Below are 13,046 nucleotides of genomic sequence, written 5' to 3'. Positions count from 1 at the left end.
TATGGCTCCTCAGGTATGGCTTCCCAGAGTGATGCTGACTGTAGCCTTATGCTGGATCCTCAGGGGTGTCTGGGTGAGCAGTGGGGCTCTTGGCTGGGGCCTGGATCCCTTCTCCTGGTTCCTCAGTGACTGGCACACTGCTCATACCTTTGGGCTGACTCCCCAGTGAGACGCGCTTGGTGGAATGGGAGCAGCTTATTTTGACTGGGCTGTCATTTAAGGGCATAAATATCCAGAGTGGTACACTTAACGGTCATAAATATTCCACCTTGGGACTCTTGCCCTGACTTTGACAGGGGTCTAGGGTTCACTCCCAAGGTACCATTTTGAAAAGGGGCCTTTTATCGCATTTGGATCATTTTATGGTTCATTTCAAAGTATCTTGTTGCATCTCCATCCCCCATCCTGAAACAATACAAAATATCCCAGTGCGGGGCACTGATGAGGGCCGTTGGGGTAAATGGGGGTGCAGGGAGTGCAATTCCATTCTTAGGGGAGCTTCATATCTCTGCTTGTGTTGGTTTGGAGGCTATAGCTGGTAATCTGCTTTCAGGGTCTGCCTCTGAGCTAAGCCATAGATTTATTAAAGGGGGCCTTCTGTATCCTGGTAAAGAGGAGAGGGATAGAAGCTGATAAAGTGCAGGTAGGAACTGAAGAGAAACAATCAAACAAAATAATCCAATTCAATTACATCACACAAAGGCAGACAGCTGAATACAGACACAAACGCTAGAAGTCTAAATACTGAGGTTGGTGAACTTGAGTGCGTGGTATTAAATGAGGATATTGCCATGACAGGCATCACAGAAATTTGGTGAAAAGATGATAATCAATGGGACACAGTAGTACTAGTGTACAAAATACATAGGAAAGACAGAGTAAGTCATGCTGGTGAGGGAGTGACATTATATGTGAAAGAAAGCAGAGTCAAATATACTAAAATTTTAAGTGCTCAAACTGTACCATAGACTCTCTGTGGATTAAAAATTCCATGCTTGAATAGTAAGAGTATAGCCATAGGAATATACTACCAACCACCTGACCAGGATGGTGATGGTGATTGTGAAATACTACAAAAACAGAACAGCCAGTAATAATGGGGATGTCCCCCATATTTACAGGGAACATGTCACCTAAGGATGGGATGTAGAGATAAAATTACTAGACACCATTAATAAGTGCTTCTTGGCGCAGCTAGTCCTGGAACCCACAAAGGGAGAGGCAGTTCCTGATTTAATCCTAAATGGAAAGCAGGATCTGGTACAAGATGTGCGTATGATTGAACTACTTAGTAATGCCATAATGTGATTAAATTTAATATTCCTATAGGGGGGAAATACCAAAGAAACCCACCACAGTAGCATTTAGCTTCAAAAAGGGGAACTACACAAAAATAAGGAAACTAGTTAAATGGAAATTAAATTAAAAGGAACAGCCACAAGAGTGAAATGCCTGCAAGCCGCATGGAAACGCTTTAAAAACACCATAAAGGCTCCAATTAAATGTATATACCCCAAATTAAAAAAAAAAAACAGTACGAGGACAAAAAAAAATTGCCACCATGGCAAAAATGCCACTCAACAGAGTGAGTAAAAGAGGCAGTCGAGGCAAAAAGACATCCTCTAAAAATTGGAAGTCAAATCATAGTGAGGAAAATAGAAGGGAGCAAAAACTCTGGCAAGTCCAGCAAGTGTAAAAGCATAATTAGGCACGCCGAAAAAGAATTTGAAGAGCAACTAGCAAAGGACACACAAACTAGCAGCAAATTTTTAAGTACATCAGAAGCAGGAAGCTTGCCAAACAATCAGTGTTGCCACTAGATGATTGAGGTGCTAAAGGAGCACTCAGGGAAGACAAGGCTGTGGCAGAGAAGCTAAATTAGTTCTTTGCTACAGAGAGTGTGAGGGAGATTCTCGTACCTGAACCATTCTCTTTAAGATGATAGATCTGAGGAACTGTCCCAGACTTAGGTGACAATAAGGAGGTTTTGGAACAAATTGATAAATTAAACAATAAGAAGTCACCAGGACCTGATGGAATTCACCCAGGAGTTCTGAAGGAACTCAGATCTGATATTGCAGAACTACTAACTGTGATGTGTAACCTGTCGCTTAAATCTCTGTACCAGAGACTGGAGGATAGCTAATGTGACACTGATTTTTAAAAGAGGTTCCAGAGATGATCCTGGCAATTATAGGCTGGTAAGCCTAACTTCAGTACCGGGCAAACTGGCTGAAACTATTGTAAAGCACAGAATTACCAGACACAGAAATGAACACGATATGTTGGGGAATAGTCAAAGTGGCTTTTGTAAAGGGAAATCATGCCTCCCCAATCTATCAGAATTGTTTGAGGGAGTCAATAAGCATGACAGGGGTGATCTAGTGGATATAGTGTACTTGCACGTTCAGAAAGCCTTTGACAAAGTCCCTCACCCAAGGCTGTCAAACAAAGTAATCAGTCTTGGGATAAGAGGGAAGGTCCTCTTCTGGATCAGTAACTGGTTAAAAGATAGGAAACAAAGGGTAGGAATAAATGGTCAGTTTTCACAGCGGAGAATGGTAAATAACAGTGTTGTCCATCCCCGCCCCCCCCATGGTTCTCTACTGGGATCAGTATTGTTTAACATATTCGTAAATGATCAGGAAAAGGGGGTAAACAGGGAGGTGGCAAAATTTGTAGATGATATAAAATTACTCAAGATAGTTAAGTCCAAAGCCGACTGTGAAGAGTTACAAAGGGATCTCACAAAACTGGGTGACTGGGCAACAAAATGGCAGATGAAATTCAGTGTTGCTAAATACAAGGTAGTGCACTTTGGAAGAAGTAATCCCAACTAAGCATACAAAATGATGGGGTCTGTCATAACCATACAGCTAAGGGTAGCCTAGAATACCTCCTTACCTGTAAGGGATTTAGAAGCTCAAATAACCTGGGTTGGCACCTGACCAAAAGGACCAATGGGGAAAAAAGATACTTTCAAATTGGGGGGCTTTGTTTGTGCTCTTTGTTTGTGTGTTCTCTGGGGAAGCAGAGAAGCATCAGATCAGAAAATTCCCCCTAAAATCATCCTAAAATGAGCCTCAGTATTGTAAAAAGAGTAAGTAAATAAGGCAAGGCATGTTAGATTATCTTTTGTTTTTAGCTTGTGAATTTTCCCTTTGCTAGAAGGAGGTTTATTCCTGTTTTTTGTAATTTTGAAACTAAGCCTAGAGGGAGCTCCTCTGTGTTTGTGAATCTTTTGTTACCCTGTAAAGTTATCTTCCATCCTGATTTTGCAGAGGTGATTCTTTCACCTTTTCTTTAAATAAAATTCTTCTTTTAAGAACCAGATTGATTTTTCAGTGTCCTGTAGACCCAAGGAGTTGGGTCTGTGCTCACTTTGTAACCAATTGGTTAGGATATTATTCTCAAGCCTCCCCAGGGAAGGGGGTATAAGGGCTAGGGAGGATATTTTGGGGGAGATAAGGCTCCAAGTGGCCCTTCCTGAATGTTTGTTTAAATCACTTGGTGGTGGCAGCACACCGTCCGAGAACAAAAGGAATTTGTGCCTTGGGGAAGTTTTTAACCTAAGCTAGTAGAAATAAGCTTAGGGGGTCTTTCATGCGGGTCCCCACATCTGTGCCCTAGAGTTCAGAGTGGGGAGGGAACCCTGACAGGGTCTAAATGAGCTGTTACCACTCAAGAAAGAGATCTTGGAGTCATTGTGGATAGTTTTCTGAACATATCTGCTGAATGTGCACTAGCAGTCAAAAAAACTAACAGGATGTTATGAACGATTAAGAAAGGGATAGATAATAAGACAAAAAATATAATAATGCCACTATATAAATCCATGGCATGCACACACGTTGAATACTGCATGCAGTTCTGGTTGCCCCATCTCAAAAATATGTATTAGAATTGGAAAAGGTACAGAGTAGGGCAACAAATATTACTGGGGTATGGAACAACTTTGGTACAAGGAGAGAGAAAAAATCTGGGACTGGTCATCTTAGAAAAGAGACGATATGATAGAGGTCTATAAAGTGACAAATAGTGTGGAGAAAGTGAATGGAGGAAGTGTTATTTACCCCTTCCCACCCAATGAAATTAATAAGCAGCAGGTTTAAAATAAACAAAAGGAAGTACTTCTTCACACAACACACAGTCAACCTGTGGAACTCGTTGACAGAGAATGTTGTGAAGGTCACAAGTATAACTGGGTTCAAAAAAGGGTTAGGTAAGTTCATGGAGGGCAGCTCTATCAATGGCTATTAGCCAAGGTGGTCAGGATGCAACCCCATGTTCCAAGTGTCACTAAATCTCTGACAGCCAGAAGCTGGGACTGGACAACAGGGCTCACTTGATAATTGCCCTGTTCTGTTCATTCCCTCTGAAGCATCTGGCAGTGGCACTGGCCACTGTCGGAAGACAGGATACTGGGCTAGATGGACCATTGGTCTGACCCAGTATGGCTGTCCTTATGTACACAATCAATTGAGTGCTTCCTTTGTATTTCCATGGTGGTGTCTAGTCCCTAAGAACCTCTCCAGCATGCCTGCTGACCTCATGGACCAGCTGTCTTCCCTGAAGGCCACGGCAGAAGACATGAAAGATGTAAAGGCCAAGGTGAGCAGCTGGTGTGCCATCTTGTAACCTAACCATGGAATCAGCGATGGTAACAAGGCCACTGTGGTTGGCTGGGATGGCGTGCAAGACAGGGACTTTGATACTGTATCATCCAGGGTCCGAACATGTGCTGTAGGCTGTGGAGTTGTGGTATCAGCATTAGTGGTGAACGTCCCTGCTCTTTGGTATTGTGGTGAAGGCTCTGAACGGAGACTTTGGAGACCTGGGTTCAGTTTCATACTCTGCCACAGACTTAGGACCTTAAGCAAGTCACTTAGGGTTTGATTCCCTCAAGGACATTACACCAGTGAAAAATCAGGTGGAGTTGAGCCTGGATCTACTATGACCCCTTGCCAGCCCTAACACACCTGCTCCCTTCCCAGGCGTTAGAAGGGGGATGCCAGTGCAGGAGTTTTACACTGGTAGAGAGTCCCCCTACAGAGGGAGAATTAATTAGGGGCTGCTTAATCTGGAGAACCCAGCCCTTAAACTGTTCCCCGAATTATCCGTGTACAATGGTTAATTCATTCCCCCACCTTTGTCTGGCTTGTCTGTCTAGACTGTGAGTTCTTAAGGGCAGAGACTCTCTTACGGTGTCTTAGTAAAGTGCCTAACACAACGGTTCCCTGAACTCATTGGCTTCTCGGCATGCTCAGAATATTAAGAACAATAATAAGATCAGTGTGAGGTGAGGGAGAACCGCTGGGAAAGGAAAGGGGGTGGGAGATTGGCCCTTGTATCCCTCAGAACAGGTTGCACCAGGCTTCCTCCTCATCTAGCCCCCTTCCAAAGAGAGCCGCAGATTCTTCAGCAATCCTGCCCAAACCCACCTCTACTCTACGTCTTGCCAAGGATTATTTTCCATCACAATGTACACTAGATCACCCTGTTGCTTTCTGTGCTCAGGGCAGTTTTGAATGGGGAGGACAGCTGGGTGAGTGGGACAGTGTGCAGATTCCTAGCTACTGAATAGGTTAGTCCAAGATCCCCTCTAATTGAGATTCACTCCAAAAAGAGTGTGTGGGGGTGTGGGTGTAACAAATTTTTGTGCTTAATGCACTGAGCTAAATTCAGTGAATACAAATCCTTTGAAATAATGGGTCATCTGTTTACATCAGGGCTGCATTTAGCTGTATTTGAACCCAGCACAGGCACTGGGGCCGAGGGGTGGGGAGTTATTCAGCCAGTTTGAGGGAAGTCCTTGCAGGCAGATGTATGCCTGAGGTCCTCACTCTTCATGGTTGTCATGGTTCTAGGTAAGGAAGCTGCAGAATGTCCTTGAAGCAGAGGTGGCAACAGAAGCAGATCAGAAAGTGGAGGGATCCAGTCAGATTAACCTGCAGTTAGGTTACCTCAGGTAAAAAGAGAAGAGAGCTGTGGATGTGTGCATCTCTGCTGCTAATGCAACAAGCTCCAACAACAAGCCTCAGTCCCACAGGATTCACCCGAGCTATAGATCTGGCCTCTGACAAAAGAGGGGCCTGTTATCAGACAGGTTACATTATTTAGTTGGTGTTGGTCCTGCTTTGAGCAGGGGGTTGGACTAGATGACCTCCTGAAGTCTCTTCCATCCTAATATTCTATGATTCTATAATAAACCTGGACTCTAATACTGGTCCAGACTCCATTGGATTCGTACCTAGGCTATAGAGCTGAATTCCAGTGCCTCGTTTGTTATACTTTCATACAATCTATGGTTTCTGATCTGAATCCCTCATGTAGACCTGAGCCGTGATAACTAGTTCTGTCTCACCCGGTTCAGACCCGAGTTGATGCAGAACTGAACTACAGTTAACTACTCACGATCCCAAGTAGTTCATCACGACCAAGACTGCCATCCGTATTCCATTCCCTGGGATGGGGCTGAACTGTAACATCTGGCCCACGTTCTGGAGGACTTATACAGAACTGAACTGCATAACCTATAGGGCTCATCCATGCTAACTAGCCCGCATCCCTCTAGGGCTGGCTTAAAAATGAGCTAGGCTCATTCCCAGCCTCCCAAAGGGTTTGGTGCATGTAGAAGTGTTTTGTAACAGGTGCCCCATTTGCCATGGTTCGTAGAACAGAACTACCTGCAGGGCAGCCATGGTTCCACTTGGTTAATATACTGCAGGGAGCAGCCATGTATCCCTCCTGGACCAATCAGAGACTTGGACTGTGTTAAATCTGCGTATACGCCACTGGGCTTGCTTTAAGGCAGGGCTGTCGTAGAAGTAGTAACTGAAGGGCTCCAGGCCCTGATTCTAGGTTTTGCTGTGCCAGGCCAATATCTATAACCTGAATAGCACACCTATGGGTGGGGCATTGGGCAGGGCAGGGAGGTACATTGCTAAGTGGCTGTGAGAGGGTTTTGGCACCCAGGGCAGAGGAGTTGCGGGGGAAGTAGGGTGACCAGATGTCCCAATTTTATAGGGACAGTCCGGATTTTTGGCTCTTTTTCTTATAAAGGCTCCTGTTACTCCCCCCACCCACCCCACCCCTCCTGTCCTGATTTTTCACATTTGCTGTCTGGTCAGCCTAGAGGAAAGGGGTTTGCCATTACTGAGTGGGAGGGAATGTCAAGATCCAGCTGGTTTGAGGAGTGGATTGTTGTTCACCAGTTCATCTTTCAAGAAGGAGTGAGGGAAACACTGGGACATTATGCTGGAGGGGAGGGGTTCCTAGGAGAACGCTGGGAAGGGGGGAAGAGAGTCTAACAGTGCAAGACCTCTCTCCTCCTCGCCTCTCCTCAAAGCAGAGGGACCCGTGGAGCTGGTCTTCACATGTGCCTCAGGCTGGCTTTACATTCCCACCTCACCCACATCAAAGAAGCTGGACAGAGCCCGTAAGAACGGCTGCATTCCTTGTATGGACTTTGTGTTGCTATGTGGTTTGATGGCATCTAAACCACAGAGTTACCACCCAGCAACCATGGCAGGGGCCAAATTCAGCCCTGGGGTAAACAGGCTGACTTCAGGGGAGCTGCGTTTGGCACAGCGGAGGGTGCTGGTCCCTGTCTCCATGCTCCAAGGCCCATGGCAGCACCTCTGCTCAGCAAATGACCCTTTCTGTTGTTGGCTCTGTGGTCCAGATCGACAGTGCATGACATAGAGAAAGAGCTGCAGGAGCTGAGGGAGCAGCAGGATCATGGCAAGGCCAAGCTGGAGCAGTCGGTGACTGACACAGCCCTCTACCTGCAGGAACAGGTCAGGTGGTTTGAGGCGAGAGGTCGGGCTGCTCGCTGGCTTGCTGCGAAACAGCTGCCCTTTTGGGGTTGGCGCAGTGGTTACTCTGGGTATCTCTGCTTGCCTAGTTCCCCTGTGGTGTCGGACAGTTGCTCAGCACAAAGGTCCCCAGATTTCCTCCTCTTGGAGCCAGTGCGCTAGCCTTGTGGAGCGGGTCAAAGCAGTTAGCTGGGCTCCAAAGGGGCCTCACTAACTGCTGCCTCCCTCCCTGGATCCTGCAGGGGAAGGAAGGGGCATTTGAGCCCAGCAGGACGCTTCCTTCAGAGCCAGGGAAGTGTTTTTCATTGGTGTAGGAGATGACAACTCTGGGTAGCGCCCCAAGGAGGCGCTTATCCACAGGCCATTGCGTCCCGGAATGCAGCAGGGTTTGTAAAAGCTCGCAGTAGGCTAAAGCTTTGCTCTGCTATGAGGGGAAGCAGGGTAGAGACCCAACCGTTTCTTAACTTGTCCTGGTGGCAGTTCAGTGGGCCGCCTTGTGCAGTCGAGCCAGACCGACTCCTTGGTCTGGCAGCAATAAGATGCTTTGCTCAGGTACCAGTCAGTACATCTTCTGCAATACTTCTAGAGCTCCACTCCACACTGACTGGCCCAAGATAAGGACCTTAATGACAGACTCCAAGGCAGTTAGGTCTGGCCTCGAGGGGGAGCACTGCTTCAGCTGCTGCTAACTGGAGAAGATCGCCTAGGACCCATCCATCCATGGGCAAATCCTTGGAGTCTTGGCCAGAATGTATTGCCTCGAGCATTGCCAATATCCCTGCTGGCCAGCAGCAATGGGGTGCTGGAGACACCTCTCTGATAGAGCTCAGCACCCCTCGCCTTGGTGCCTTGCATGCAGAGAAATTCTGCTGGGAGGTGCCTGTTTCAAACCTGACTCCTTCTCTCCCCTGCCTACAGTTAGACAAGCTTAGATCTATCATAGAGAACATGATGGCCTCCTCCTCTGCCTTGCTATCCATGAGTATGCCCACTAGCCCGGAGCCTGGGGAGGCAGCGCCGGATGGCACATGCCCAGCCTGCAGCCTAGACGTCAGCGAGCAGGTTAGCCAGCTGTTCAAACGCTACGAACAGCTGCAGGATTTAATTAGCAGCTTCATGAGGAGGCATGCGGAAAGCAAGCCAGCAAAGAGGCCACAGCTGAGGAGCCAGGTAAGGCCAGCCAAAGGGAAACACCCTGCTTTATTACCCAGGCTTCCAGGCTAAAGCTGTGAACGTAATGCAGTACCTGGGGGGAACGGAGGATGGAGGATTTCAGTGGTTCTGTGAGGGGATGGTTCAGACTGGATCCTTTGGGATCTGGGTCCACAGCCCAGTGCAGCAGTGAATTGGAGCAGCAGGCGGGAAGAGCTGCACATGGGAGTCGTGTGACTGTGACCAATTCCGCCCCTCAACACTGCACACCACGCGGGAGCAGATCACTGCCGGCTCCCTGGGAAGCCCCTCGTTGTTCTGGCTCCTCGTTTAGCCTTGGTTTACACCTGCTGTCTGGCCTGGTGGGTGGATGCCTTGACCCCTCATCTCGAGGCCTGGTCTCAAATCGTGATTTTAGGGGTCACATGTCAGAGTGAGTTTTGTGTGTCTTCCCACTGCCTAGTGGGCTCATGCCTAGCCCTACAAAGTCATCCCAGTGGTCAGCATGGCTTGTGGTTTCTGCCCCAGAGAAGCTGCAAACTGGAATAGCAGGGGTGGTGGAGGCCAGGACCGAGGCACATCGGCAGAGCTGTGTGAAGTCCCAAGACTGCAGTAGATGGGGGTGCAGGTCAGGGCTTGGGTGCATCGGCAGAGCTGTGTGAACGGTGTGCTCTCGGGCTGACATAGCAGGGGATGCTGCATTTTGGGGCTGAGGTGCCTTGGTAGAGCTGTGTGGGGGATTCTAAGGCTGGATTAGCAGAGCGTGCTGCAGGTTATGATCAGCAGAGGTCTGAGTGTGATGCAGCTTGCTCATTACCTGCTGTCCTGTGCCAGGCTGAGGGCAGTGCAGTCGCTCTCTTCCAGTCGCACTCAGCTTCACCAAAATGGTGAAGAAGAAAAGGAGGTGGGGATTTGAACAGGGATGTTGGTGTAGCAGTTTGGATCCAGTGCAAATCACAAGGGTTCCATTCCTCCATTTGCTCTGCGGTCTGTAGCTCTAGCTTTGCACAGGTTCCCACCCTGCCCTCAGACACATGTTGCACTATCAGTTTGATGTGCAACTTGCAAGCCAGACAGTCCAGCCCGCCTCTCTCCCGCCCCTTCCAACCGTGCACCCGTGTCATAAAGGGAATATCCCATCTCTGGCTTGACGCCGTTCAGATCAGCACTTGTCCAGAGCAGAGCTGGAAGAAGACCCTAGTTTGTGACTGAACAGGGAATTGGGCTCCACTTGACTCCATGTGGCATCAGTAAATCCCACAGAACATCTGCCATTAAATGATGAACCTGAGATTAGAGAGGAGAACGAGGCCAGCCCGGTCCTTGTGTGGATGTGGGTGGCACAGTTATGTTCCTGCCACTCTTGGCGTTTGATCTCCTGTGTGGGACAACATAGTGGCCTTATGACACTTATACCGTAACATTCTTCACTGTGTCAGAGCCCCATTATGATGAACTAATGCAATGTTATGATCTATCTAGGGATCTACGCATGAGATTGGGGCCAGAACTCCTGAGTTCTCTTTCTATCACTGTTTTGGCACATAACCTCTCCGTGCCTTAGTTTCCTGTTTGGTAAAATGGAGACAAAAATACTTATTTCTTGGGGGTGGGAGTTGTGAGCCTTGCTCACTTGCTCAACGTATGGAAAATGTTTTGGGAGATGGAAGGTTTCTGGTCGTGTTTCAGCTGTCCATGTCTAGCTGATCTGAATGGCAGGGTATGGCAGCGCCTTCACCTAGCTGAGTGGACCCCAGGAGATGCTGGAATGATTCCTAGTGTCAAATATTCAGCTCCAGCTTCTCTTTCACGTTAAAAGTCACAGTAGCTGATTGTGTCTGCAAAAGTGGGCACAGGCTCATTTTGCACAAACTGATCTGAGACTAGGGTGAGCAGCAATAGTCCACACACACAGGTGCTGGCTTTGCATGTCTGGAGTATGCACCCTCTTTTGGAAGCAGAGTCTGCAAAAACAATAGCCAGCACTAGGCATGTTTTAAATATCACTCCTAAAAGGAAGGCTCAGGGAATCAAACAGATTCATACTTAGCCAGTTCCAGTACAACCCGTGGGTGCTGGCACAGAACTCTAGACTCTCCACTGACACTGGGAACCACTTTTTATCCGGACTGTGTCCAGCAGGATACCCCATATATCATGCTGCCCAAGGGGGACTGGGGATTGGTGAAGAGTTGTCTGTGGAGCCTGTCACCTTGAGGTCACTCATTTGAATTGACTAGTAGTGGCTGAAAATCTTTGCCAGGGATGCCATGTAAGTGACTTGTTCAGTGGTCTGTGTGATACATGCTGTTGATCCAGATCTCCATGTGCAAGTGAACAGGTGTCCGTGACACCAAAAGCACATCCACGGCTGGCAGCCTCAGAAGTGAAGCCAAGCACTGGCGGGGCCCTGGAGAACGGCTCTCCCAGCTGTAGCGGAGAGCCCTCCAAGGGAGGGATGAGGCATCGTACCTCTTGCCCATGCCAGGCCTGCTCTGTGGTTCGAAGGCGTTGTGTCTGGCAGTAATTATCTGCTACAGAGCTTCACTTTCCCTTCCGTTGCCCTTGAATCAGGATGAAGAGCTGCTGAGTCGCATCCAAAACACCATCCTCCAGGTGCAAGGAGACTGTGAGAATCTCAATGCCACCACAGGAAATCTCATAGAAGACCATCGGCAGAAACAGAAAGATATCGCTGTAAGTGACGGCAGGGGCCTGGCTAGAGGCCTGTACTCGCCAAGGGTTTGGGTTGCTTGGTAATCAGGGATGCTCTTAGACCTATGCATCCTCATCATGGACGCTCCTTAGCAAGGAAAACAAAGGGACGGGCAGAGGAAATCCTCTCTCCTGCCTGGGAGAACCCAACACATCTGAGGCTCTACATAGCACAGAGTATAGGTAGGTGGCTCTGGACTCGTTAGCCCCTGAGCTGAGCTCTCCTAGTCCCACATCCAGTACTGCAGGAGACTGAGTCATGCCACTGAGTCGCCTGTTATGATACACCGGGGTTTGCTAAGGCTGTCATCAGAGACCGACCCCAGAGATATAACACCCACCACAGGCATTAAAACACGAGGGGCCTGATGCACAGTGAGTCTCTGCTAGGTGAGCGCCCTCTTGAGAGAGAGAGAGGGGATCAAAGGGCAGACGGGGAATATCCACATGGACAGCCCTCCTGTCTGCAGGTCCTTACACCGACTAGGCCTAGATGTGCCCCCTTCACCACCCTGCTGTTGTGTTTAGTGATGACTCAAGATATCTGAGCCCCAGGAGGCCTCAGGCCACCAGGGAGCATGTGCAGGTGTTGCAGGTGGTCTGGGAGATGACAAGTACTGTACAGGAATCTCAGCCTCCCCATTCTCTGACTGATTTTCATCGCCACCTCTTCTGTGTTCTGTAAAGCTTCTCTTCCAGTCACTGGAGAAGTTGGAAAAGGAGAAAGCAGACAAGGAGCATCTGGAAACAGAAATTGACGTGGTAAGGGGGTGTGCAGCACCGGCTTGGGTGGGACATGGTTTCTTCCGCAGGCACAGGAGATGTACGTTTAGGCTCCCTATTCAGTGGGAGGTGGTGTTGTCCCCTGGCTAGGATCCCAGGCTGGAGAGCTGGGATCTGTTCCTGGCTGTTCTGTGTGGGACTTGAGCAAGTCCCTTCGCCTCTCTGTGGCTCTTTTAAATGGGGCTAGTGACACCCATCTTGTAAATTGCTGTGAGATCTACTGATGAAAAGTGCTAACCATGATTACTTAGCATTTTACATCCTCTAAATGCAACATTAAGGAGACTCTCCCTGTCACGCACATGCTGTTACTCTTATATTACCTACACAGAAGCCAGAATTGTCAGTGGTGGCCCCTTATTTTGCTGCCTCAGCTGCTCAGTGTCTAAATGAGACACCTTGAGCTTTCAGAGGTGCTGAGTACCCGCAGCTCCAATTGCAGATACTCCTGACCTATACCAGAGTACGCAAGAGGAGGGTCCATGCTAGAGTCCTCCTGGGGTATTGGTGAGGAGCCGTCCCAGGCCAGCCATCTGTGGCAGCATCTGCTTTGATGAGGAAGGGGCCTGATCTAAGTGG

The 13,046-nt window shown here is 48.4% G+C and overlaps 1 protein-coding gene across 1 annotated transcript in view; it reads left to right on the top strand.

Moving 5' to 3' along the window:
- The window catches only part of QRICH2 (glutamine rich 2), a 52,129-nt gene that overhangs the window by 17,401 nt on the left and 21,682 nt on the right, over window positions 1-13,046 (top strand). The window contains exons 10-15 of the mRNA XM_077834017.1: window positions 4,517-4,611; window positions 5,868-5,968; window positions 7,685-7,799; window positions 8,736-8,987; window positions 11,544-11,666; window positions 12,372-12,446. Of these exons, the coding sequence (XP_077690143.1) occupies window positions 4,517-4,611; window positions 5,868-5,968; window positions 7,685-7,799; window positions 8,736-8,987; window positions 11,544-11,666; window positions 12,372-12,446 (761 nt within the window). The remainder of the gene's footprint in view (window positions 1-4,516; window positions 4,612-5,867; window positions 5,969-7,684; window positions 7,800-8,735; window positions 8,988-11,543; window positions 11,667-12,371; window positions 12,447-13,046) is intronic.

Source organism: Eretmochelys imbricata, chromosome 14, assembly GCF_965152235.1.
Source record: "Eretmochelys imbricata isolate rEreImb1 chromosome 14, rEreImb1.hap1, whole genome shotgun sequence".
Taxonomy (NCBI): domain Eukaryota; kingdom Metazoa; phylum Chordata; order Testudines; family Cheloniidae; genus Eretmochelys; species Eretmochelys imbricata.
Note: the sequence above shows the minus strand (reverse complement) of the source record. Positions and strands in the feature narration are given on the sequence as shown.